Source organism: Bos mutus, chromosome 7, assembly GCF_027580195.1.
Source record: "Bos mutus isolate GX-2022 chromosome 7, NWIPB_WYAK_1.1, whole genome shotgun sequence".
In the NCBI taxonomy this organism is placed as follows: domain Eukaryota; kingdom Metazoa; phylum Chordata; class Mammalia; order Artiodactyla; family Bovidae; genus Bos; species Bos mutus.
Window position 1 is genome coordinate 15,236,834 of NC_091623.1, and position 25,720 is coordinate 15,262,553.

The following is a 25,720-nucleotide window of genomic DNA, read 5'->3' on the forward strand; positions in this document are numbered from 1 at the left end:
CGACTGAAGTGACTTAGCATGCGTGCACACAATATGAATAATACAAAGTTAACTTTTAAAAAGATTAATTTATGGCTATACTATAATACTAATTATATGATGTCTCTTTATTAACTTCACCAGAAATTATCTGGGAGGCTTGGTAATTTTCTGACTACTTTGGATTTGGCCAATCATCATTTAGATACCAGAATCTTAGTGATGTAAGAGTGTTTTTTTTTTAACGGAAAGGCTGCCTGAGAGATTATCTTTTTTGTAATATCTACAGTTTAGGAAAAGAGCAAAAGCTGATCCCATAGTATTGATGTGATTTGTCAGCCTTCGAAATCAGATTTTTGGCATTCAAATTATGCACTCAGTACAAATACACTGATGTTGATAGCACTTTCTTTTGCCATAAAAGTATTTTCTGTATAAATACCCTACTCAATTGTGCTTTGCTCATCAAAAGTGGTTCCCCCCCAACCCCGGACTTCCCTGGTGGTCCAGTGGTTAAGAATCTGCCTGCCAATGCAGGGGACATGGGTTTGATTCCCGGTCTGGGAAGATCCCACATCCTAACTAAGGGACAATTAAGCCCATGCACCACACCTATTGACCCTGTGCTCGAGAGCCCAGAGGCTACAACTACTGAGCCCTCGCATCACTGCTACTGAAGTCCACACACCCTAGAGCCTGTGCTCTGCAACAAGAGAAGCCACTGCAATCAGAAGACCATGCACCACAAGTGCAGAGCAGCCCCCACCCACCACAACTAGAGAAAGTCCACGTGCAGCAACAAGGACCTAGTGCAGCCAAAAATAAATGAATAAGTCTTTAAAAAAAAGAATTTCTTTCCTAATTGGATTGTGGAGATTTCCTTTGATATTATAAAATTATAAACACATTTAAAGGTGAATTTATAGTCCAAGCAAAGTATAGCCCTCCTTTGATTCATTTCATGCACTCCAAAATACATTACCATTTATGAAAAATAGAAGATGTTTTATAATCCTACATAAATTGTTTCATTATTCGATCTCTTTTAGATCTGCTTTATAACTGAACACTTCATGCAGGCTTACTGTTTCCTATATATGAAATATTGAAAGAGTGAATCAGAAATCAGAATATTCCTTCTTCTTGCCAAATGTTTTCCAGTGGCTTAGAGGCCCCTTGATCTTCAAAAATCTTTCCTTTAGCTCTTTTCTACATGAATTGTCCAGAAGGCAAGGGAAGTTAATGGCTTGAAAAAAGTTAATAAATTTTATGGCTACAACACTCCCTTTTAAAAATATGAAATGGACTAAATTAAATAAGGCTTATTTAATTTGAAGACCAAAATTCAATTGCTTTCTTACACATTTCCCTGAAATTAGTATTGAAATGAAACTGTGTAGGGTTAGCTGCAATTCTGACAAAGGTCAGCATTAAAGTATGCAGTCTAACAACTCTATTAATTCTATAATTTGGTTGAAATAATATGCAAACTACCTTAAATTAGCAAATGTCTCACGAAACAGAACAAAAGGTCATTTCTTAAGTGACATTGTGACATTTTTCTTCCTATTAGTCATTTATATTATGCTACTCTTTATGAAATCTGAAAATTTTTTAATAGATTCAACTACAGATGGTGAGTTATCCATTTTCTTTAGTCACCACCAATAAATAGGGCAATGAGTACATACACAGAAAATTTATGAGGTCTTATTCAAAAGAAGTTTTTAATCAATGCAAGTTAGTTCATAGTGTTCTTTGTTTAGATGTATCTACTACAGCAAGATATTTCTTCACAATTTTGAAGATTATCAACAATAATACACCTACTCCTGATAGAATGTCACTAAACATCAACCTCATGCTGAATTTTAATCACTTTGTATAATCTGAGCATAAACAAAAGGGAATTTACTCAATCTTTTGAAAACATCCTGAAAATGAACTTTAAAAGCATGCAGCCATTCTAAAAAGGGCATGATTTCAGTATAGAACATTGCTAAATGACATAGTGTTCTTTTTAAGTTAGTAATAATATTATTACTGCTCTCAGGTAAAGAATCTGAAAAATAGCTGATGCTGCCTAGGTAAAAATATTTATAATTTTTTCTTGCCAATGCAAATGTATATAATTTATCAACATTGCTCAGTCTGTAACTGAAGTAATGATATTTCCATTTCATAGTTTTATTGGAAATTTCCTTTTGGAAGAAGCAAAAATACATATGCATATCTTTCTGCTTGGTTATAATTGGTGTCAGATGATGTTCTGTTTTATCAAAAGCCACCAGAAAGAGAAAGAAGGAACGGGTGGCTGAGTACTCACTACGTGCTTCCTCTTTTCTGTTATTTGTCTTATTTAATCCATGTTAAAACCCAACAAAACTTCTGGGGTTTTGCTTAGAAAATAACATAGGAAATAACAGCTTGATTCTAAAAGATGTCTGTAAATTCAATTTGCTTAAAATGCCACTTTATCTTATGGGCTTCCCTGGTGGCTCAGATGGTAAAGAATCTGCCTGAAATGCAGGAGACTTTGGATTGGGAAGATCCCCTGGAGAAGGGAATGGCTACCCACTCTAGTATTCTTGCCTGGAGAATTCCATGGACTGAGGGGCCTGGTTTGATTCTAAAAGATCTCTGTAAATTCAATTTGTTTAAAATGTCACTTTATCTGAAAACAGGGTTTAAAATCTAATGTAACCATGTGTTAAGAATGTTCAACTCCAAGTCAGGAATGATTGCATTATGACCTTTCAACTTAGGTATAGTAAGACTTTAAAAGGAGGTCTTAGAATTTAACCTTTGTAGGATTCTGGAAAACACACTGATAGAATTTCCTACTTAAAGCTTAAGAGACCATCAAACATATCAAGAGATGGGATAATGGTTTTTCAGAGGTCTGAGAAATGCCTCTCACCTAGGGCTGCCTATGGACTTAACATATTTTTACCGTGTTCATACAGAAATATTATGATGATTACAAGATTAACAGTAGTTCAAGGAAGCAAATCAATTAGGTAAGATCACTCCAAATAAATCCCACAAAAACATTTGGCTGAGGAATTGCTGAGATTCTGACTTTAGAGAAGAGACAAGAAGCAACATTAAAGTAATAATAAGAATAAATATTAAAGTGATATTTGAATACATAAGAATTTCTTAAAAGAATGCATAAGTATTCCTTAAAATATATCACAATTGGGCATAAAGGGTTTTTGAGGATTCATTTTCAATTGTATTTCCAGATAATATATGATTAAGTTTTGGAAAAAACTACAAAACTTAAATAAAACTCTCATTATTAGAGGGTTACATGTATAGGTGGCATATAAAATAATTTAAAAAATTAGCAGGAGATCAATAATGAAGGAAGAGAATTTAAATTTACCATCATAGTTTATCTTCTGAAGAGCTGTTTCTCTAAAGCAATGCATCTTAGTTAAGATTACAGATAAAATTTATAAATTCAGAAGCCCTAAATAAGGATAAAAATTGACGTACACCAAAGATTTAAAAAATATCACCCTATACATTATCTATGAAAATATTAATCTTATTTCCAACAAAGATACAAGTATAACAAAGTACAGTTGAACAGATTCTACTCTCTTGAGGAGAAAGCACTAAAAATAGTTACAGTGCTGGAGCATTTTCTTGCATGATGTCAAAAAAGAAAAAAATAAGCAAAGATGTCAATTTCCCTTGCCTTGGAGATTCTGAATATGTTTTGCCACAACAAAAGAATAGACATACTGAAAGAATTGGTCCTTGAATTGACAGAAAATCTGTCACCAACAGAATGAATCAATTTCAGCATGCAAGTGACTTTAAGAAGACAGATGAAAAGTCATCTTAAAAAAGTGATGGATGAAGGTTTGCACTGAACATTACACCCTGATTCATGTACGTAAAAATACTTGTTTTATCTTTCTAAAGAAATTTTCCATTGGCAATACCCTTAAGTGGTTATTTCTAGAGTCTACCAGTCTTTTTGAATTACTTATGGGGTGTAAAATATTTTATTTCACATGGCATTATGATTCACAAACATTAGCCATACCCAGTGAATCTGAGATATGACTGGTATGTTTTCAATTTTAAAAGTATTATATAGTGACAAAGAACAAGTTAAACTTCACCATTCAAGTCTAACAAATGGAAAGGAAATTCTCCATGGTCTCTTCTAATTAAGAACTTGAAAAGTTCACAAAAGCTATCCACTTCCTTTAGTAAAAAGGTTGGAATTTTAATATGATCTTTTAGATTTACTTTTCAAATATTACTCAAAATTTTGAGGATATTAGCAGTTGGTCTCAAACTGGGGATCAAATTATATGCATTTTAAGTACAAATCAATAACTTAAATAATTCTTTGATGGATTAATTCATTCTTTCATTCAGCAGTACTTATCATGAGAATGTAAAGTGATACAGCCACAGTGGAAAACAATACAGAGGTTCCTTAAGAAACTAAACACAGGGTTATAATATGATCCTGTGATCCTATTCCTGGGCATCAGCTGGGGAAAACTATACTTCAAAAAGACATCTGCACCCCAACGTTCACTGCAGCACTATTAACATTTACAACAGCCAAGACATTGAAACACCTAAATATCCAGCTACAAGTGAATGGATAAAGAAGATGCTGCATACATATACAATGGAAAATATTCAGCCATGAACAATAATGAAGTGATGCCATTTGCAGCAACATGGATGGCCCTCGAGATTATCATACTAAGTGAAGTAAGCCAGGCAGAGAAGGACAAATATCATATGCTATCACTTACACAGACCCAGACATAGAAAACAAACCTGTGGTTACCAAAAGGGAAAGGGGATGGGGAAAGGATAAATTAGGAGGTTGAAATTAATATATACACACTATTATATATAAAAAGATGACCCACAAGGACCTACTGTATGGCACAGGGAACTATCCTCAATATTTTGTAATAACCTATAAGGGAAAAGAATCTAAAAATGTATGTGTATATATATATATATATATCTTAAATATATATATGTAAGATTGAATCATTGTGCTGTACACATGAAACCATCACAATATTATAAATCAATTATACTTTAAGAAGACAAAAACAGTATTTACTGAGTGCCTACCACATGTCAGATGTTGTGACAGGTTATTTAGTTAGGTACTGGACAACAGGTTGAGAAAGTAGAAAAAAGACAAATGTGGTTCCATCTGCCCTGAGCAAGTAAAGCAGCACAAAAACACAATTTCCAGTGGATTGTGATAATGGACCGTGAAGAGAATTACAGGGGACACAGTATGTCCAGGAGACAATTTAAGCCAGATGTGGTATGGGATGGAGCTGGCAGCGAAGCCTGCCAGAGAAAAGCACATCTACAGAAAAGCGAAACTACAGTTGAAGTATTTAACCAACAGAGGGCTGAGATTTTGTGGGTAGAGGAGCTCTTTCCATTCTTTTTTCTCCAGGAAGACGATGTTTATAAAGGATGGGGAAGAGAGAGATAGTGTTGTTTAGTTTGAGAAACTGAAGCAAAATTAGAAGGGTGGTGAGAGATGAATTGAGGCCAAATCACAAACAGATTTTTAGGCTATCTTAAGGAAGCTTCCCTTTATTCTGTGGCTGATAGAGAACAACTGAAGGGTTTAAAAAAGGAGTAAAAGAATCACATTTACACTTCAGAAAAAATTCACATGGATGGCAATCTTGGAAACAGGTTTTTAGAGAGTAAGGCCAGAAGACAGAAGGCTGGTTAGGAGGCTTCTGCAAAAACCCAGGTGAAAGAGGGCAGTGGCCTAGATCTTGGAAGTAGCAGTGGGGATGATGAGAAGTAATAGAATGTTAAAGCAGTTGAATCCATTCCAGTAGTTGAAATAACCAGTTCTTGCTAAATTAGTTAAGGTGAGTGTATAGAGTTGGTGAGAGTGAGGTTGTTGGGAAGATAACCTGGAAGGGTGGCCTGGGGAAGGACAGTGAGAAGAACCAGCTAAAAGGATGAAGATAAACAAACTGTGGTGTCATCCAAACCAAATAAGAACAATGGCTGATGAAACAGGTGATGTCTTAGGAACGCAAACTGTGTTGCTCGCTTCTGTACCATCACTATTTATCACGCTCTGTGATGCTTCACAGGGGCATCATACACATTTATCAAGTGAATTATTTCATTTAGTAGTATTGCTACTTATACACAAGGACATAAGACTGGGTTGTGGGATGATAAATATTTAGTGTTTTATATAGGTATATAAAACCTACCTTCAAAAAGCTCAAAGAATAGGAAAAGGAGAAAGACATACATAATTATGTATAGTATATGGTAATGTGAGACCTTAATAAAGCTTCAGAGCTTCAGATCAATAAAGATCCAGACAGAATGTCACAGGACAGTAAAGAAAAAAATAAGAATAGTGAAAAAGTAAGAGTAGGGAAAAAATAAGGTCAAGAAAGAAGAGATTATGAGAAATTTCAGGTGATTTGGTAAGTATAATTTCATATGTGCAGATTTGGTTTGATGAGAGGTGAGATTTGCCATTGTAATTGTTTTTGCTATTTCCAGAAATACAATGAATTACAACTTTGAAACTCATAAATGCAGCATAAAAATCAGTAAGAGGAGAACTCATCTTTCTTAAATAAAATGAGCTCATGATGGAATTAAGCTGTCTTCTTTGCCACAGAAGACATTAACAAATTTGTGCCTACCTAAAAGTACTCCACAAATAAGTGCATTTCAAGAAGGTTGTTTTAAAAAGCACTGACTGTAACCTTACCTCATTGGCAAATGATAAACACACTCTGCAATGTCTATGCTTTCCTTCTATAAGCAAGCACTCTTATGAGAATGTAATCAAATCACTCCATTGCTTAGCAACCACAGGTAAAGGGCTAATAAGCCATGAGTCATGATTCTACGGGAACAATCTGCAGGTCAGTGGCATGATTTCAAGGTGGTTTGGCTTTCTGCTGTGATGCTTTCAAACCAATATTGACACAGAGCATTAGAAGAGATGAGAGTTAAAATGCAAATGATCACATAATCAATTGAATTGACCTGTACATGGTGTGATTTGGTTCACTCTGCTGCCTCAATCTGACAGTAGCATCTGTACATCAACATCAGCGTAAAAACAATACATGAAAATGAATTCATAAAGAATTTTTGTTTTACCCATTTAGTTAAGCCAAACAGGAAGACACATTTAAATTAGCATGAAGGTAATGACTCCTATAGACACCTAACTAACAGGAAATCTTAGAAGGAAGAAAGACAGTGGGTTGTGAGATTTTTAGAAAATATTACCTGTAGCCACTGTGATTGGTCATTGTGGCCGGAGGTCCAGGCATTCACTTTGCCCTGCTTGTCCAGCCGGGCTTTCCTTGGTTCCCAAGTGAACATGTCCATATTGAGAGTTCTGAAGATGCTGGAGGCAGTGATCTGATAGTCTTGTATATGTCCTGATTTCATCCCCAGAGGCTCAGAACAGCCTGGAAGAAAATGAGAAGGGTGCCATGAGAAAAATAATTTATCACCCTGAAAGTCTGCAGCATTCATTTTAGATAGGCAAGAGAAGATTAAGCATAATGCTATTCATTCCCCCAAAGAGAGAGCATCTAAAGTAAAAAAAAAAAAAAAAAAAAAAAAAAGGCTATAATCTGAAACAAAATCGAAAAACAAGATAGCCAATTCAAACTATTCTGTCTGAATATATTTTGGAAAAATTGAAAACAAGACAGACAATTCAAACTACTTTTCTCTGAGATATGATTTTGCAAAATGAAAACAATGTTGAAATGCTCTCTCCTATCTCATTACTGATAGCCTCATAACGGGTCCCTGGTTCTCAACAGCTTCATTTTGTCCTTAAAACTGGAACATTTTATCAGAAAATATATTTGGTTTTCTTTTATCTGTTTCTATAACACTGCAAATGAAAATTCTCCCAGGACAATGTCATTTTCACAAACTGCTCCGATGTTATATTCTAAACTGGACAGTATTTTATTTTCCAAGAAACCTGTTAATCATTATCAGTGACTCTTATAGTACCAATATGGCCTCTTCTGGAAGGTAAGAAGCTCTTATTTATTCAGTGTTTACCATGTGCCCTGCAGTGTGCTAGTATAAAATTTAATAGGTAACAGAAGATATGAGCTAATTCTAGCAAAAACCATGACTGGACAGCCTTTTCATACATTTTTGTGTTTCAATCATACTCAATAACTTTTAGTAGTGGATATTTTTTGAAGATTCTCAAATCTGCCACATATATTTTCAAGTGTGACGTGGTGTGAAATTTGGGTTTGTCTGTTTTTGAAAAATCTAGTCTGTGTGTGTACATATACACAGAATTTAGTAATCTTGAATTACAACTCTGACAAAATTACATTCATGAACCTTGTAAAACGCAGTGTGATTATATGATTACATTAGACAGCAGTTGAGTCTTCATTTGTAAAATTTTACGTTTTGGCCAAAGAACACACAAGGTAGTGTGATCATCAAGAAAACCAAGATAAAATAGGAGACCGATCAATGCCATCTCTTCACACTCAACTGGTGCTTGACTTACTAGATGTGTTGCCTTGTACCTATTACTAAACCTGTTTGTGCCTCAGTCTTATCATCAGTAAAATGGTGATAATAATAAGTTCAGTTCAGTTGCTCACATATGTCCAACTCTTTGTGACCCCATAGACTGTAGGACATAAGGCCTCCCTGTCCATTACCAACTCCCAGAGCTTGCTCAAACTCACATACATTGAGTCGGTATTGCCATCCAACAATCTCATCCTCTGTCATCCCCTTTTCCTCCTGCCTTCAATCTTTCCCAGCATCAGGGTCTTTTCCAATGAGTCAGCCCTTTGCATCAGGTGGCCAAGGTATTAGAGCTTCAGCTTCAGTATCAGTCCTTCCATGAGTATTCAGGACTGATTTCCTTTAGGATTCACTGGTTGGATCTCCTTGCAGTCCAAGGAATCTCAAAAATCGTCTCCAACAACACAGGTCAAAAGCATCAATTCTTTGGCGCTCAGCTTTGTTTATGGTCCAACTCTCACATCCATTGATGACTACTGGAAAAATCATAGCTTTCACTAGACAGACCTTTGTCAGCAAAGTAATGTCTCTGCTTTTTAATATGCTGTCTAGGTTGGTCATAGCTTTTCTTCCAAGGAGTAAGCGTCTTTTAATTTCATGGCTGCAGTCACCATCTGCAGTGATTTTGGAGCCCAGAAAAATAAAGTCAGCTACTGTTTCCACTGTTTCCCCATCTATTTGCCATAAAGTGATGGGACCAGATGGCATGATCTTGGTTTTCTGAATATTGAGTTTTTTTTTTTTTTTGAATATGGAGTTTTAAGCCAACTTTTTCACTCTCCTCTTGCACTATCATCAAGAGGCTCTTTAGTTCCTCTTCACTTTCTTCCTTAAGGGTTGTATCATCTGCATATCTGGGGTGATTGATATTTCTTCCAGCAATCTTGATTCCAGTTTGTGCTTCATCCAGCCAGGCATTTTGCATGATGTACTCTGCCTATAAGTTAAATAAGCAGGGTGACAATATACAGCCTTGATGTACTCCTTTCCCCATTTGGAACCAGTCTTTTGCTTCATGTCTGGTTCTAACTGTTGTTTCTTGACCTGCATACAGATTTCTCAGGAGGCAGGTAAGGTGATCTGGTATTCTTATCTCTTTAAGAATTTTCCACAGTTTTTGTGATCAACAGAGTCCAAGGATTAGCGTAGTCAATGAAGTAGAAGTAGATGTTTTTCTGGCATTCTCTTGCTTTTTCAATGATCCAATGGATATTGGTAATTTGATCTCTGGTTCCTCTGCCTTTTCTAAATCCAGTTTGAACATCTGGAAGTTCTCAGTTCACATACTATTGAAGACTAGCCTGGAAAATTTTGAGCTTTATTTTGTTAGCGTGTGAGATGAGTGAAACTGTGTGGTAGTTCGAGCATTCTTTGGCCTTGCCTTTCTTTGGGATTGGAATGAAAGCAGATCTTTTCCAGTCCTCTGGCCACTGCTGAGTTTTCCATATTCACTGGCATATTGAGTGCAGCATTTTCACAGCATTGTCTTTTAGGATTTGAAATAGCTCAGCTCGAATTTCATCACCTCCACTAGCTTTGTTTGTAGTGATGCTTTCTAAGGCTCACTTGACTTCGTACTCCAGGATGTCTGGTTCTAGGTGAGTGATCACACCAGTGTGATTATTTGGGTCATTAAGATATTTTTGTATAGTCTTCTGCGTATTCTTGTCACCTCTTCTTAATATCTTCTGCTTCATTTAGGTCCATACCATTTCTGTCCTTTTCTGTTCCCATTTTGCATGCAATGTTCCCTTTTGTATCTCTAATTTTCTTGAGGAGATCTTTAGTCTTTCCCGTTCTATTGCTTTCCTCTATTTCTTTGCTTTGATCACTTAAGAAGGCTTTCTTATCTCTCCTTGATATTCTTTGGAACTCTGCATTCAGATGGATATACTTTCCTTTTTTCTTTCACCTTTGGCTTCTCTACTTTTCTCATCAATTTATAAGGCCTCCTTAGACACCCATTTTGCCTTTCTGCATTTCTTTTTTGGGGGGATGGTTTCAATCAATGCATCCTGTACAATCTTATGAACCTCCACCCATAGTTCTTCAGGCATTCTATCTATCACATCAAATTGCTTGAATCTATTTGTCACTTCAACTGTGTAATCATAAGGGATTTGATTTAGGTCATACCTGAATGGTCTAGTGGTTTTCCCTACTTTTTCAATTTAAATCTAAATTTTACAATAAGAAGTTCATGATCTGAGCTACAGTCAGCTCACAGTCTAGTTTTTTCTGATAGTATAGAGCTTCTCCATCTTCAGCTGCAAAGAATATTATCAATCTGATTTTGTTATTGACCATGTGGTGATGTCCAAGTGTAGAGTCATCTCTTTTGTTGTTGGAAGAAGGTTCTTGCTCTGACCAGTGTGTTCTCTTGGCAAAACTCTGTTACCTTGCCTTGTTCATTTTGTACTCCAAGGCCAAACTTGCCTGTTACTCCAGGGATGTCTTGACTTCCTACTTTTACATTCCAGTCCCCTATGATGAAAAGGACACCTTTTTTTGTTCGAAGTTTAGAAGGTCTTTTAGGTTGCCACTGAACTGTTCAGCTTCTTTGGCATTAGTATTTGGGGCACGAAAAGTGAAAGCCACTCAGCTCAGTTCAGTTGCTCAGTGTGTCCGACTCTTTGTGACCTCATGAATGCGGCACGCCAGGCCTCCCTGTCCATCACCAACTTCCAGAGTTTATCCAAACTCATGTCCATTGAGTTGGTGATGCCATCCAACCATCTCATCCTCCCTCATCCCCTTCTCCTCATGCCCTCAATCTTTCCCAGAAAGCTACTCAGTCGTTTCCAACTCTTTGCAACCCTATGGACTATACAGTCCAGGGAATTCTCAGGCCGGAATACTGGAGTTTGTAGCCTTTTCCTTCTCCAGGGGATCTTCCCAACCCAGGGATTGAACCTAGGTCTCCCGCATTGCAGGCAGATTCTTTACCACAAAGGAAGCCCAAGAATACTGGAGTGGGTAGCCTATACCTTCTCCAGGAATTGAACTTGGATCTCCTGCATTGCAGGTTGATTCTTTACCAACTGAGTTATCAGGGAAGATTTGGGGCATAGACTTGGATTACTGTGATATTGAATGGCTTGCCCTGTAAGAGAAGAGAAATCATTCTTTCATTTTTGAGATTGCACCCAAGTTCTGCATTTGGACTTTTTGTTGACTAAGAGGGCTACTCCATTTCTTCTAAGGGATTCTTGCCCACAGTTGTAGATGTAATGGTCATCTGAATTAAATTTGCCCATTTTGGTCCATTTTAGTTCACTGAATTCTAAAATGTTGATGTTCATTCTTGACATATCCTGTTTGACCACTTCCAATTTACCTTGATTCATTGATCTAACATTCCAGGTTCCTATGCAGTATTGTTCTTTACAGCACTGGACTTTACTTCCATCACCAGTTACATCTACAACCGGCTGTCATTTTTGCTTTGGCTCAGCCCCTTCATTCTTTCTGGAGTTATTTCTCTACTCTTCTCCAGTAGTATATTGGGCACATACCCATCTGGGGAGTTCATCTTTCAGTGTTATATCTTTTTGCCTTTTCATACTGTTCATGAAATTCTCAAGGCAAAAATAATGAAGCGGTTTGCCATTCCCTTCTCCAGTGGACCATGTTTTGTCAGAACTGCACAATGACCCATCTGTCTTGGGTAGCCCTACACAGCATGGCTCATAGTTTCATTGAGTTAGACAAGGCTGTGATCCATGTGATCAGTTTGGTTAGTTTTTTTTGATTGTGGTTTTCATTCTGTCTGTACTCTGATGGATAAGGATAATAGGCTTGTGGATGTTTCTTGATTGGAGGGGTAATATTAAAAATGACCTCAAAGAAGTATTTTTAAAAAGTAGTTAATCAACTATTTAGAAACAGTGCTGGCATGTAGCTAGCATTCAGCAAATGTTAGCTAATTTATTATTTCCATAAAATTCATCACAACAGGTGACAATGTTACATCCACAAGTCAGCATATCAGTGGGTATTAAAGAATATATTATGACTGACTGCAGTTTCTAATGGAGAAGGCAATGGCACCCCACTCCAGTACTCTTGCCTGGAAAATCCCATGGATGGAGGACCCTGGTGGGCCGCAGTCCATGGGGTCGCTAAGAGTCGGACACGACTCAGTGACTTCAATTTCACTTTTCATTTTCATGCATTGGAGAAGGAAATGGCAACCCACTCCAGTGTTCTTGCCTGGAGAATCCCAGGGACGGGGGAGCCTGGTGGGCTGCCGTCTATGGGGTCACACAGAGTTGGACATGACTGATGCGACTTAGCAGCAGCAGCAGCAGCGGTTTCTAAAACTAAGTATTTTAAGTGAAATCTAAGAGTGGTGGCTTAAACTCTTCTTTGATAAAACTAATTCTTAACTACAATTACTTGCTTTCTGTTCCATTCAATCTAAATCAGTTTTTTCTTCTTGAGGCTCTTCCATGTTTGTCTTCACCTGTACCTTCTAGGAAACTCCTATCTATGCAAAATGACAAAAACTGACACACAGGTTCAGCCAATTGGATGTCTAGCTTAGTTCTTGCTGCCATAGGAAACCTATACCCCAGGTCTCATAAATATTTCTAGATCCTAAATATAAATGCTAGAAAAGAAAAAAATTCATGACCAACTGCTAATATCCTCAAAAATTCATGACAAATCTCAAAGATTCCAGAAAGTTCTAAAGTCTTAGTAGCATGCTGCTTGTCTTCAAGCAGTTCTAAATTAACATGCGTTCTCTGTATTATGACTGATAATAATAATAATCAGTCAGTCTGATTTCTGACTCATTCATCTATCATCACCACCAACTCTCTGTCCTCCTCCTACCTTGCCACTGGAACTTTGTACAACTGCTTCCTTGGCTTTTGGAAGAGACACAAGTGAAAGGAAACATTTGTTTTTCTCCTTTTGTGATATAACACAGTACTTGATGTGTTGGATAGAAAAGGAGCACCTTTACTTTGACCACTGCTGCTCAGCCACAGAATTCATTTCATTGCCCACTTTATTGTCCACCACTTAGCCCAGAGGAGGTGCTGAATAATTTGCTCAAAGAATGAATGAATGATTATTCCTCTACTAATTACGATCATGATCCATTTCATTCTAAGCATCTGAAGTCACATCTGTTTCAGAGAATATTGGGGAATTCTCTTTTTTAAGTGTCTGGGAAATGATTAACTGCTATCTTCCACCCTGAGAGATCTTATAACAGTTTATTGATTCCTATAAGGCAGCCTAAGTTTTACACTGTTGCACGGGACTGTGGGAAACAGTTTGGTATATTATGCTACTGTTTATTGCCAAGTGTTATAGCCAGCCTCTCTTGCCAATTTACCTCATACCATGAATTTCCCTTCTCATCCATAATATTTAATACATATAAATTAACTTTTTCACCAGAATGGACAATGTGTATCCATGTTATGGATAATAGTTGAACAGAATAAAGTATTAACAATGCAACTGATTATTTTTACAGTTAAAGTGCCCTAGCTTTTATAAACATTCCTCAAGAGATATTATTCCCTGCATACACTTTTAATATCAATTTGTGGGGTCAGGAGATGGGGTATGACTTCTTTCTGAAAATGTAAAAATGTAAAGGGTCAGGTATAATCTCTTGTCAAACTTGAAAGTAAAACATATTCATATCTTAAGGGTATAAACTGCGCCATGTCTGAGACTGGCCTTCATGAATCAAAAGACTGAAAAATTGGGGAAGGCGATGTTCACCAACTAAAAGCATAGAACTTGCAGCAGACTTCATCGCACGAGGGCTTCCTCCTGATTGCTTTATGATGAATGAGCTCAGGATGATGCTGGCCCGTGGTGATGCAGTGACACGCAAAATAAACACTGTGCAGCAATAATTCCCCAGAGATTTATGGGTAGTCAGCAAGCCTGCTCGAATTACCAAAATGGGGAAAACATCCCTATCGCGATAATTAATGGTACTAAATCTGTACCACGGATTGCTTCATAAAGGAAACCCATATATAGCATGAAAGTGTGATTCTTAAAATAGATTCACTCATCTGCCCAAATGCCCCTAATTCCTTTGAATGTAAAGGGTTCATTTAAAGTTTGGTTGTTTTGAACAATCACTTGCATTTCCTTCTAAACCATTCCCTTTCTTAAAATCACATATAAACCCAAGAAGGTAAATAAAGCATGCATTTTAACCATTATATGCAACCTTTTGAAATGAATAAAATGCTCTCAGTTGTCTCTTTGCAGGGATGTGTTCTATTTTTAACTAAATGGTCTATAAATATGCAAGTCTCTCATACTTGGAGGTTGTACTAAAAAGTGGGACACAAATGGATATTTAGTGTTCTCAAAAACACAGTAATTTCAACAAAATTTCAGGCCATAGTGACAAAAAGAGTTGTAAGTGTTGATGACAGAAATATAAGAACCATCACCAAAAATACAGCACAGTGAAATGCCTGGGCAAGATTTTCTGTTTAGTTCAGAATCTACCTAGATTGAAAGTGAACAACTAAGAGACCCAGTCATAAAGTCTTCATTTTTATATCCAGTCTTGAAGCTCCAGGAGGACTAGAATTATTTGAGTCCTTTGGTAGTTATCTTTGTGTTTAAAAACCACTTTTTGAGTAATAGGTAAGTTGCTAGATAATAACGATCTAGGAATTCATAGTAGCAATCTTGGTTTTTAAAGTATTGTCTCCTAGGAAACAATGATAAATTTACATGTTTTGGAAAACCTAAAGAAAAAAAAAAGACGAAACTAAACGCTTATGGTAGATGTACAAACAAAAAGCTTACTTTTCTATGCTGTATAGTCTAAATGTAACTGCAATTTATGAGGTCAGGCAGATTCCAATTTTCACTGAAATTTTGTCATAAAACATAAATCATAGTTGCTATTAAAATTAAAAAGACACATTTAAACTTGACAAGAGTTTCCAGTAAAAATTTGTTGTATTTTCTTTGACCACTAAAAGAAACACATTGCCCCTTCTACATTAATCCCATTCTGTAGTGTGTTTTAGAACTTCTTTCTCTTTTACCCTCTCTCTCTTGCTCCTTCTCACTGAACTAAGCCCTAGACATTTTGTAGCAAAAATGAATATCTATGAATATTGAAAAACTGCAAGCTAGCAACACACTACATACAATTGTGCTTTGTTTTCCTTTAAAGAGAGTACAAAAATAGATAATATGAGACTCACCTGACAGTTCACATCCAAGAAGTTCCATTCTCAAAGTGCAATGCCTTCGACAAACTTGGGGGTAGAGTCTCACATACTGAGCTTTTATGGGGGGTGTGAAAGAGTTAGCATAGGGTGTGTTGTTATCAACATTTCCATGGAATACCTATATAAAGAAATAACAGAATTTAAAATTATTCATTGCAGCTTTAAAAAAAAAAAAAAAAACCCTATTTTCAAATATTGACTCTATATCCTACCCAACCAAGTCCCTCAAAGATTGGACTAAATAATTTAGAGGTCTGGAGCTTTTAGAGAGCACCTTGCCATCAGGGCTTCCCTTATGGCTCAGCTGGTAAAGAATCCGCCTGCAGTGCGGGAGACCTGGGTTCGATCCCTGGGTTGGGAAGATCCCCTGGAGAAGGGAAAGGCTACCCACTTCAGTATTCTGGCCTGGAGAATTCCATGGACTATCCAGTCTATGGTGTCGCAAAGAGTTGGACATGACTAAGCAACTTTCACTTACTTTGCCATCAGAAGCAAATCTAAAATCTATAGATAGAATCCTCATTAAAGCTATAAACCACTGTAACCTATGGCTTAATCTATACCCTATTATGTTGGCTTATCAATTTAAGTCCAGTCCTTTAGAATGGAATGCTTCTAAAGGGAAATGCCTCCTCAACTTAGTCCGGGATCTGGGTCTATCTATTCATTTTGCTACTTAGTAATTATGTATGTTGTTTTAGGAACCAGCCTTCAGTGTTATTTCCTGATCACTTAGTTTCTCTAAAGAGAAGTCGCTCAGTCGTGTCCGACTTTTCGCGACCCCATGGACTGCAGCCTACCAGGCTCCTCCGTCCATGGGATTTTCCAGGCAAGAGTACTGAAGTGGGTTGTCATTTCCTTCTCCAAGCTGTGATCAAATTCATGATGCTTTAGGGTGTGAGTCCTCAAGTCCCAGATCATTGGATAAGAGACTCATATTTCTTTATATATATATCTCCAGTGAAAAACCAATTTATCTTTAAAATTTAAATGCTAAAATGTGTTATTTTTAATTCCTTTAAATCTCATTTTACTTTATCTTTTATATAACCTAGTAATCAAAAAACCTATTTAAGAAGTTAATTAAAAAAATCTTTCATAAAATTTATCAGTCTATTTTAATGATTCAGTTTTAAATGGAATGAGCTACATTGCTGCTTTTTAAAATTAGAAATTTGTGTTAAAATTAATTAAAAATTTGGAAATATATGAAAGGGCAAAGGAGATACTGAATATCATTATGGAAGATGCACACTGATATATATTCCTCTAAAATACTTTATTCTGCAGAATAACAAAAATTTCTTCCAATATTAAGATATTAAGTATAGAAAGATATTTATCTTTTCTATAACTCGGTGTTTCTCTTTAAAAATTTTATTTTTTCTTTAACAGTTTTGATCTGTATTTATTTAAGGAGAAGGATGATCTGTCAAAGCAATAAAATGAAATTTAAAGCTGACTGTTGTTAAAATAAAACTTAACTGTCATGCACAGGACCATGCTAACCTTGTGATAAAGTGTTTATTGTCCCACCAATTAAAATCTGAGGAAGATTTATATGGTCGCTACTATACACTGATAATTTGGGATAACTCGTTACCCTCTCCACACACCACTGGTCCTATTAAAAAAGTCATAAATTTATTTTCAACAACATATGACTACTTTTGAATATTCAGTAGTCACTTGGTAATAGATTACATATGACAGGTTATGTTCAATAAGCATGACATGGAAGTCTTACCATGTCTTCATTGGTGCCTTTCGCTTTGTACATTGTCCAAGTTTTTCCATCATTACTATATGCTATTTTGTAGGATTTGATATACTCTGGACTTCCAATCCTCTTGGCTCCTTGAGTAATCACACCAGTAACTCTCATTTTTCTCTGTAAATTTATCTGAGGAGACAAAGCACAATCAACTGTAATTTCCCTGCTTTCAGATAACAATGCTTACAGTGTCACATTTGCAAATGGAACATTTTTATTTATTAGTGAAGATTGAAAATAGTATAAATCAAGCCTATATCAAGTTTAGCTTCAAAATGCCTTTCTCTAATGGTATACTTTTCATTTTTAAAGTAAAGCAATATATATGAACAAGTTTTAAAAAGGGTAATGTGTCCCCAAAATATAAGTATTGAAAGCATTTGGTGATTATGATATGTAAGTGTGAGTTAGCAAAGTGAAAAACGAGCATATTATCTTCTCAAAATAACCTCAATGATGTTACCGTGAAACTAATACCAAAATAACTGTTAATGTGCCTCAATTGCTTAAACTTCAAGAAATTCCCTTAAAATAAAACATGCAAATCCCTGAGATCTTTGAGTGTTAGAATAAAAAAAAAGGTAAAGATAACAATGATGGCAAGAAACAAATGCAAAAGTATCTTCAGTTTCTGAATCTTTATATTGTAATTTCTGCTTGTGTTAAGTACACACTTGTCATGGAGAGTTTTCACCAAATACTTTCCATTATATGGAGATGTTCTAACTGATGTTTTCTCTCCATATTTTCTCCCCATTCCAAGTCATAATACAACAGTTTGCTACAGCATAATTATCTCCTAAGAAGTTTTTCAACATTTTTCTCGTATTTAAGTATAAATTTCCTTTCAATACAACATAATAATTCATTAAATACTACCATGCAAGAAAAATATTTTCTACATATATGACAAACATTAAAAATTGTTACATTCACTTTAAAATGCCTTTATGATGTCTATAAAATCTCAAGTTCAGTAGAAAGGTAATGTTTTAATGATCTTGACAAATTGCTATAAAGCTCTCCTCTCTTAATTATTAATATTAATAATAACATAGTATAAGAGATTTAAATTGGTGTAATTCAGAGACCATTTCCAGAGAAATCAGGAAATCTTCACATTCATGTAAGTGGTAAGGGCTTTCTACTCTCTGACAGGACTATAAGAGTTAACATATGAAATGGCAGAGGTTGTGCATGAAGAAACCAGCTCCTCTATAATCATTTGTTTTTAATATGTACATTCATGTCATATATTTAAAAAGTCAAAAATTGGAACTACAAAAGCAATCCCTGGAGTTTGCACCCCAGACAAACACTGCAACTCAGTTAAGTTCAGTCGCTTAGTCCTGTCCGACTCTTTGTGACCACATGGAATACAGCACGTCAGGCCTCCCTGTCCATCACCAAATCCCAGAGTTTACTCAAGCTCATGTCCATTGAGTTGGTGATGCCATCGAACCATCTCATCCTCTGTCATACCCTTCTCCTCTTCTCCATCTTTCACAGCATCAAGGCCTTTTCAAATGAGTCAGCTCTTCGCATCAGGTGGCCAAAGTACTGGAGTTTCAGCTTCAACATCAGTCCTTCCAATGAACATTCAGGACTGATTTCCTTTAGGATGGACTGGTTGGATCTCCTTGCAGTCCAAGGGACTCTCAAGAGTCTTCTCCAACACCACAGTTCAAAACCATCAATTCTTCGGTGCTCAGCTTTCTTTATAGTCCAAGTCTCACATTCATATATGACTACTGGAAAAACCATAGCCTTGACTGAACAGACTTTTGTTAGCAAAATAATGTCTCTGCTTTTTAATATGCTATCTAGGTTGGTCAAAACCTTCCTTCCAAGGAGTAAGCATCTTTTAATTTCATGGCTGCAATCACCATATGTAGTGATTTTGAACCCCCAAAATAAAATCAGCCACTATTTCCACTGTTTCCCTGTCTATTTGCCATGAAGTGATTGGACTGGATGCCATGATCTTAGTTTTTTGAATGTTGAGCTTTAAGCCAAATTTTTCACTCTCCTCTTTCATTTTCATCAAGAGGCTCTTTAGTTCTTCTCACTTTCTGCCATAAGGGTGGTGTCATCTGCATATCTGAGGTGATTGATATTTCTCCTGGCAATCTTGATTCCAGCTTGTGCTTCTTCCAGCCCAGCATTTCTCATGATGTACTCTGCATATAAGTTAAATAGCAGGGTGACGATATACAGCCTTGATGTACTCCTGTCCCGATTTCTAACTGTTGCTTCTAACTGTTCTAACTGTTGCTTCTTGACCTGCATACAGATTTCTCAGGAGGCAAGTCAGGTGGTCTGGTATTCCCATCTCTTTCAGAATTTTCCAGTTTATTGTGATCCACACAGTCAAAGGATTTGGCATAGTCAATAAAGCAGAAATAGATGTCTCCTGGAACTCTCTTGCTTTTTCGGTGATTCGTCGGATGTTGGCAATTTGACCTCTGGTTCCTCTGCCTTTTCTAAAACCAGCTTAAACATCTGGAAGTTCACGGTTCATGTATTGCTGAAGCCTGGCTTGGAGAATTTTGAGCATTACTTTCCTAGTGTGTGAGATGAGTGCAATTGTGTGGTAGTTTGAGCATTCTTTGGCATTGCCTTTCTTTGGGATTGGAATGAAAACTGACCTTTTCCAGTCCTGTGGCCACTGCTGAGTTTTCCACATTTGCTGGCATATTGAGTGCAGCACTTTCACAGCATCATCTTTCAGGATTTGAAAGAGCTCAACTGGAATTCCATCACCTCCACTAGCTTTGTTCGTAGTGATGCTTTCTAAGGCCCACTTGACTTCACATTCCAGGAATCTGGCTCTAGGTGAGTGATCACACCATCGTGATTATCTTGGTCATGTAGATCTTTTTTGTACAGTTCTTCACTGTGTTCTTGCCACGTCTTCTTAATATCTTCTGCTTCTGTTAGGTCCCTACCATTTCTGTCCTTTATTGAGCCCACCTTTGCATGAAATGTTCCCTTGGTATCTCTAATATTCTTGAAGAGATCTCTAATCTTTCCCATTTTATTATTTTCCTCTATTTCTTTGCACTGGTCACTGAGGAAGGCTTTCTTATCTCTATTATTCTTCAGAACTCTGCATTCAAATGGGTATATCTTTCCTTTTCTCCTTTGCCTTTCGCCTCTCTTCTTTTTACAGCTATTTATGATGCCTCCTCAGACAGCCATTTGCTTTTTTGCATTTCTTTTTCTTGGGGATAGTCTTGCTCCCTGTCTCCTGTACAATATCATGAACCTCCATCCATAGTTCTTCAGGCACTCTGTCTATCAGATCTAGTCCCTTAAATCTATTTCTCACTTCCACTGTATAATCATGAGGGATTTGTTTTAGTCATATCTGAATGGTCTAGTGTTTTTCCCTACTTCTTCAATTTAAGTCTGAATTTGGCAATAAGGAGTTCATGATCTGAGCCACAGTCAGCTCCCGGTCTTGTTTTCACTTCTCCATTTTTGGCTGCAAATAATATAATCAATCTGATTTCAGTGTTGGCCATCTGGTGATGTCCATGTGTAGAGTTTTCTCTTGTGTTGTTGGAAGAGGGCATTTGCTACGACCAGTGCATTCTCTTGGCAAAACTCTATTAGCCTTTGCCCTGCTTCATTCTGTACTCCAAGGCCAAATTTGCCTGCTACTCCAGGTGTTTCTTGACTTCCTACTTTTGCATTCCAGTCCCCTATAATGCAAAGGACATCTTTTTTGGGTGTTTGAAAAGTCTACAATCTTTTATTTCCCTGGATTTATGGATTTTAAGGGACTTCCTAGGTGGCGCTAGTGGTAAAGAACCTACCTGTCAATGTAGTAGGAGACATAAGACACAGGTTCTATCCTTGGGTGTGAAACATTCTTTGGAGAAGGAAATGGCAACCCACTCCAGTATTCTTGCCTGGAGAATCCCAAGGACAGAGAAGCCTGGCAGGCTACAGTCCACAGGGGTCACAAAGTGTCAGACGTGACTGAAGCGACTTAGTACAGCACAGCACATAGACTTTAAAGGTGTTAATATGTTAAGGGAAACCCTGAATCCTTCATGTAGTCAGTGTCCTTTCAAGCTTCTGAAAGTTTGCTAACGTGGCACAGTCCACTTTCCTCTCTATTCTGAGTTTCTCTAAATCTCATTTTCTGTCTCAGATTGTTCTTCCCCAACTAATGTTCACAAAATGATTCTGTCTTTGTTATTGTTGTTCTTTTGCTCAGTCATGATGGACCCTTTGCAACCCCATGGACTGCACCATGCCAGGCTTCCCTGTCCTTCACCATCTTCCGGAGCTTGCTCAAACTCATGTCCAGTGAGTTGGTGATGCCATCCAACCATCTCATCCTCTGTCATTCCCTTCTACTCCTGCCTTCAATCTCTCCCAGCAGGGGCTTTGTCTTACTCGATTCTCTGTCTTACTTGTTTATAAAGAAAATCCAGAAATTGGATGAGCTAAAGAACTGGGGTGAATGGTCCCCAGCCTCTGATATGTGAGCATGCCCATCTTTCACTCCTGTAATATAAACCTATAAACGATATTTTTCTTATTAATTTCTGGGCCTGTGGGTCCTTTTTTCTCCAACAGGGCCAAGTGAGTTGACTCATATATCCAATTTTGCTTTTCTCATTTTAGTACTTAAGACATCAAAATTACTGACATGAAGACATTTTATGTCTCATTTTTGTTTGGAGGTACAAATAAGAGAATATTCCCCATCAAGGTAAATTTTGCTTATTACTCTTTAATCTCAGTTAGTTCTCTAAAGATTGATTTGGGAATTTTAATTGCTAGATTTGTTAAAGGTAAGCTCCAAAAGAGACTATCTTAACGTATTAGGTAAATGAGCACAACGCTGTGAAAGAGCCATATTCATCCACTATCTTCATTTTTCAAATGGAGAGTCTTCATAGTCTAAATCTTTCTAATATATATAAGAAACACTGGACACTATGAATAAAGTGTCCTCCTGTTTTGCAAGCCAAATTCCACTTGAAAGTGCTGAACATTGCTTTTTCAATTATCTTTTATCTTGTTTCAATTATCTTGTTTACACCTTCTTGTAGTTGGTCAAATTATCTCCGCTAGAGTTTCAGCTGATGAGCTGTTGACTAATTTTTCTGAAGCTTAAATTGAGTAACAATCAAAAAATGAAAATCTGAGTACATATTTCGAAGGCATGGCAGAAATGCTGTTTTAAAAGATTCTTATTTGCTTTAATATTTATAAGCTCTGAATATATATCTCAAGGAGCTGGAACTCCAGAGAGTAAAGCAGCACCCTCCTTGGGTTGTATCTGTTTTAAGTAGTTGAAAGTAAAGGTGTTAATTGCTCAGTCATGTCCAATTCTTTGTGACCCCATGGACTGTACCAAGCTCCTCTGTCATGGAATTCTCCTTTCATATACTAAACACTTTAAGTAGCTATTTGTAATTAAATTTCAGTACTGTTTTCATCAAATAAAAAATAAAAACCAAAAAGTGATTCACAGAATACTGGTTCAGGAATTATTAGCAATTGTTAAGTTTTAGGCTTTTGAGTTCCCCTTTATCTAGCACTATTAAGCTTGAAATAATAAGAAAATCATATATAAAAGAGCTATGATTTCACTGTCATGGTTATATTCAAATTTAAATACCAGGAATTTATATTACTGTAAGAAATAAACTAAGCCTTGGAAGAAGGTTATCACCTGATTTTAGAAATATCTCTACCACAAAACTTATTGCAAGCAATTCCCTTTCATCCTACTCCAACATTATTTACGGGGTTTTGTGATTCTTTGTAAAATAACATTGGCTAGAAAGTGATCTGATTTCTACTTTGTCTTTTTCTGCCTTTATGAAGGTCTAAATATAATAAGGGAGAAGGCAATGGCACCCCACTCCAGTACTGTTGCTGGAAAATCCCATGGATGGAGGAGCCTGGTAGGCTGCAGTACATGGGGTCGCTAAGAGTCAGACACGACTGAGCAACTTCACTTTCACTTTCCACTTTCATGCATCGGAGAAGGAAATGGCAACCCACTCCAGTGTTCTTGCCTGGAGAATCCCATGGACGGAGAAGCCTGGTAGGCTGCAGTCCATGGGGTCGAACAGAGTCGGACATGACTAAAGCGACTTAGCAGCAGCAAATATAATAAAGAATGGGGATTGCATCAGAAATTCCAAATTACTCCCTGTGACTTTGATAGACATTTGGATATGCAATAAAATATTTTCATTTATTTATCTTGTTTCAGAGAAATTATTTTTCCACTAGGTGGTAGGTACACTGCATGTCCTTAAAAAATAAAAGTATTTACATTCTAACGTATTTTGAGTGAACTGCTTTCCCTGTATTAATGTAAATATTAAGAAACATAATATGGACCTAGAATGCCTAGAATCCAGGCAAAGCCCAGGCAGAAGACAAAAAAAGACTGAGTTTCAGCCCTGGTTTTTCCACTTCTCACCAATATAATCTTCAATAGCTTGTCTAAGCTTCCTGAAATTTAATTTCTTCCCCAGTAAAAGGAATTTTAATAGAATTCTTATGTGTGAAAATTATATGATAGAATGCATGCAGAAATTTAGTAACACCTGCCACTCAGAAAGCTCTGTAGTTGCTTTTTTTGGGTTGATTTTTAGTTTTTTTTGTTCTTTAAATGAAAAGGAGCATTCCTTTTCCATGTTCGTCCCTTATGTGATCTGATAATCATAATAACCATATTTTAAAAATATGAAATCAACTTCCAAAGCTATGTGCTAATAAGACATTCAGGGCTATTATGTTTACATGTGTGTGCCTGTATGTGTGTGTGTGTGTAAATCTAACCATTAGATTCAACATGGGGGAAAGGGAGAAATCAATGAGTTCCTCACAAGATGGCAAACTACCGTGGGCTTCTAGCTCTCTCTGCTGAATCCAGCATCAAATATATTCTAGGACAGAAAGCCTTCTGAGACTGATCAAACTCTAACACAAAAAACCCTGGGAAACCCTCAGGAATCTTTGAGACTTTAATGCATGTTTGTGTGTCTGGGGTGTGCACAGAGGAAATCCAGGAGCCAATTATGATGAAAATAGGTAACTGAGGGGAGAGCTTTCTAGATGTGCCATTTCTCATTCTCATTTTGTTTGCCTGGCTCCTCCCCATTTTTCCCATTTCCAGCCTATTGCCTATGGGAGGCCAGGTGGGAATGAAGAGCCCGCAGTCACTAAAAGACCTGATTGCTTCACCTTCTGCACCACACTCCTTGTCCACAGATTAAGAAAGTAAAACAGAGGGATGGGGGTCTTAGTAAAAGCAATATCTGGAGTAGACAAGGTCTTCTGCAGGGAGAAGTCAGATTTTAGTTGAATACAGCCATAACCAATTCACCCGGAGTAATGAAGCTAGGGCATGGGTTTCACCTTTCCCACCAGGTATATCACTAGCCAAGATATTAATAAAAAACAACTCTCTCAGGAACAGAAGAAGAAAAAAAGAACTAATATAGAAAAAAATAATTTAAAAGTGGCAAGTTAAGACTTCACATTAAAAAAAAAATCTCTAAGATAAAGAAGTTTTGGAACACAGGACAGAAACAAGTATATAAATAAAAACCAATTGGAAATAATGAGAATAAAAAATATAAAGTAAAATGAAGTTTAAAATGAAGCTGAACAAGTTTCCATTGGGGCTACTTCAAGCAAAGAGTCACAGTTGAATAAGACAGTAGCGAGCAGAAAGACAGGTTATGAAATCCTTTCTAAACAGCAATGGGATGGAATAAAGATATTGTTCATATTGGCAGATGATATAAAAATTTACTTTGAAAATTCAAGAGAAATTAATAATAATGAAGATTAAAAACTTCTGCCAGTTTGCTTAATATAAGATCCACATTTAATTCATCTGTATCAGTAATTATCAAAGGAAAATATAACACAAATAATTAAAATAGCATGATCCTGGCACATGCAAAGGCAGCCTGATCAATAAAACAGAAGAGAAAATCAGTAAATAGATCCCAGTATGTAAGGAAATTTTGCATACGAAATAAACAATACTCAAATTAGTGGATAAAATGAGCAAAAGATTTCATTAGTTGAGATCTAAGGAAATACCTATGAATACTAAATATGAAAGATACTCAAT

At 36.6% G+C, this 25,720-nt stretch overlaps 1 protein-coding gene across 2 annotated transcripts in view; it reads right to left on the reverse strand.

The window, feature by feature from the left end:
• Positions 1–25,720, reverse strand: part of EDIL3 (EGF like repeats and discoidin domains 3) — a 489,721-nt gene that overhangs the window by 132,787 nt on the left and 331,214 nt on the right. For both annotated transcript variants that reach the window (XM_005903751.2, XM_005903750.2), the window contains 3 exons: positions 17,566–17,721; positions 15,792–15,936; positions 7,285–7,469 (listed from right to left, as the gene is read on the reverse strand). In XM_005903751.2, the coding sequence (XP_005903813.1) occupies positions 7,285–7,469; positions 15,792–15,936; positions 17,566–17,721 (486 nt within the window). The remainder of the gene's footprint in view (positions 1–7,284; positions 7,470–15,791; positions 15,937–17,565; positions 17,722–25,720) is intronic.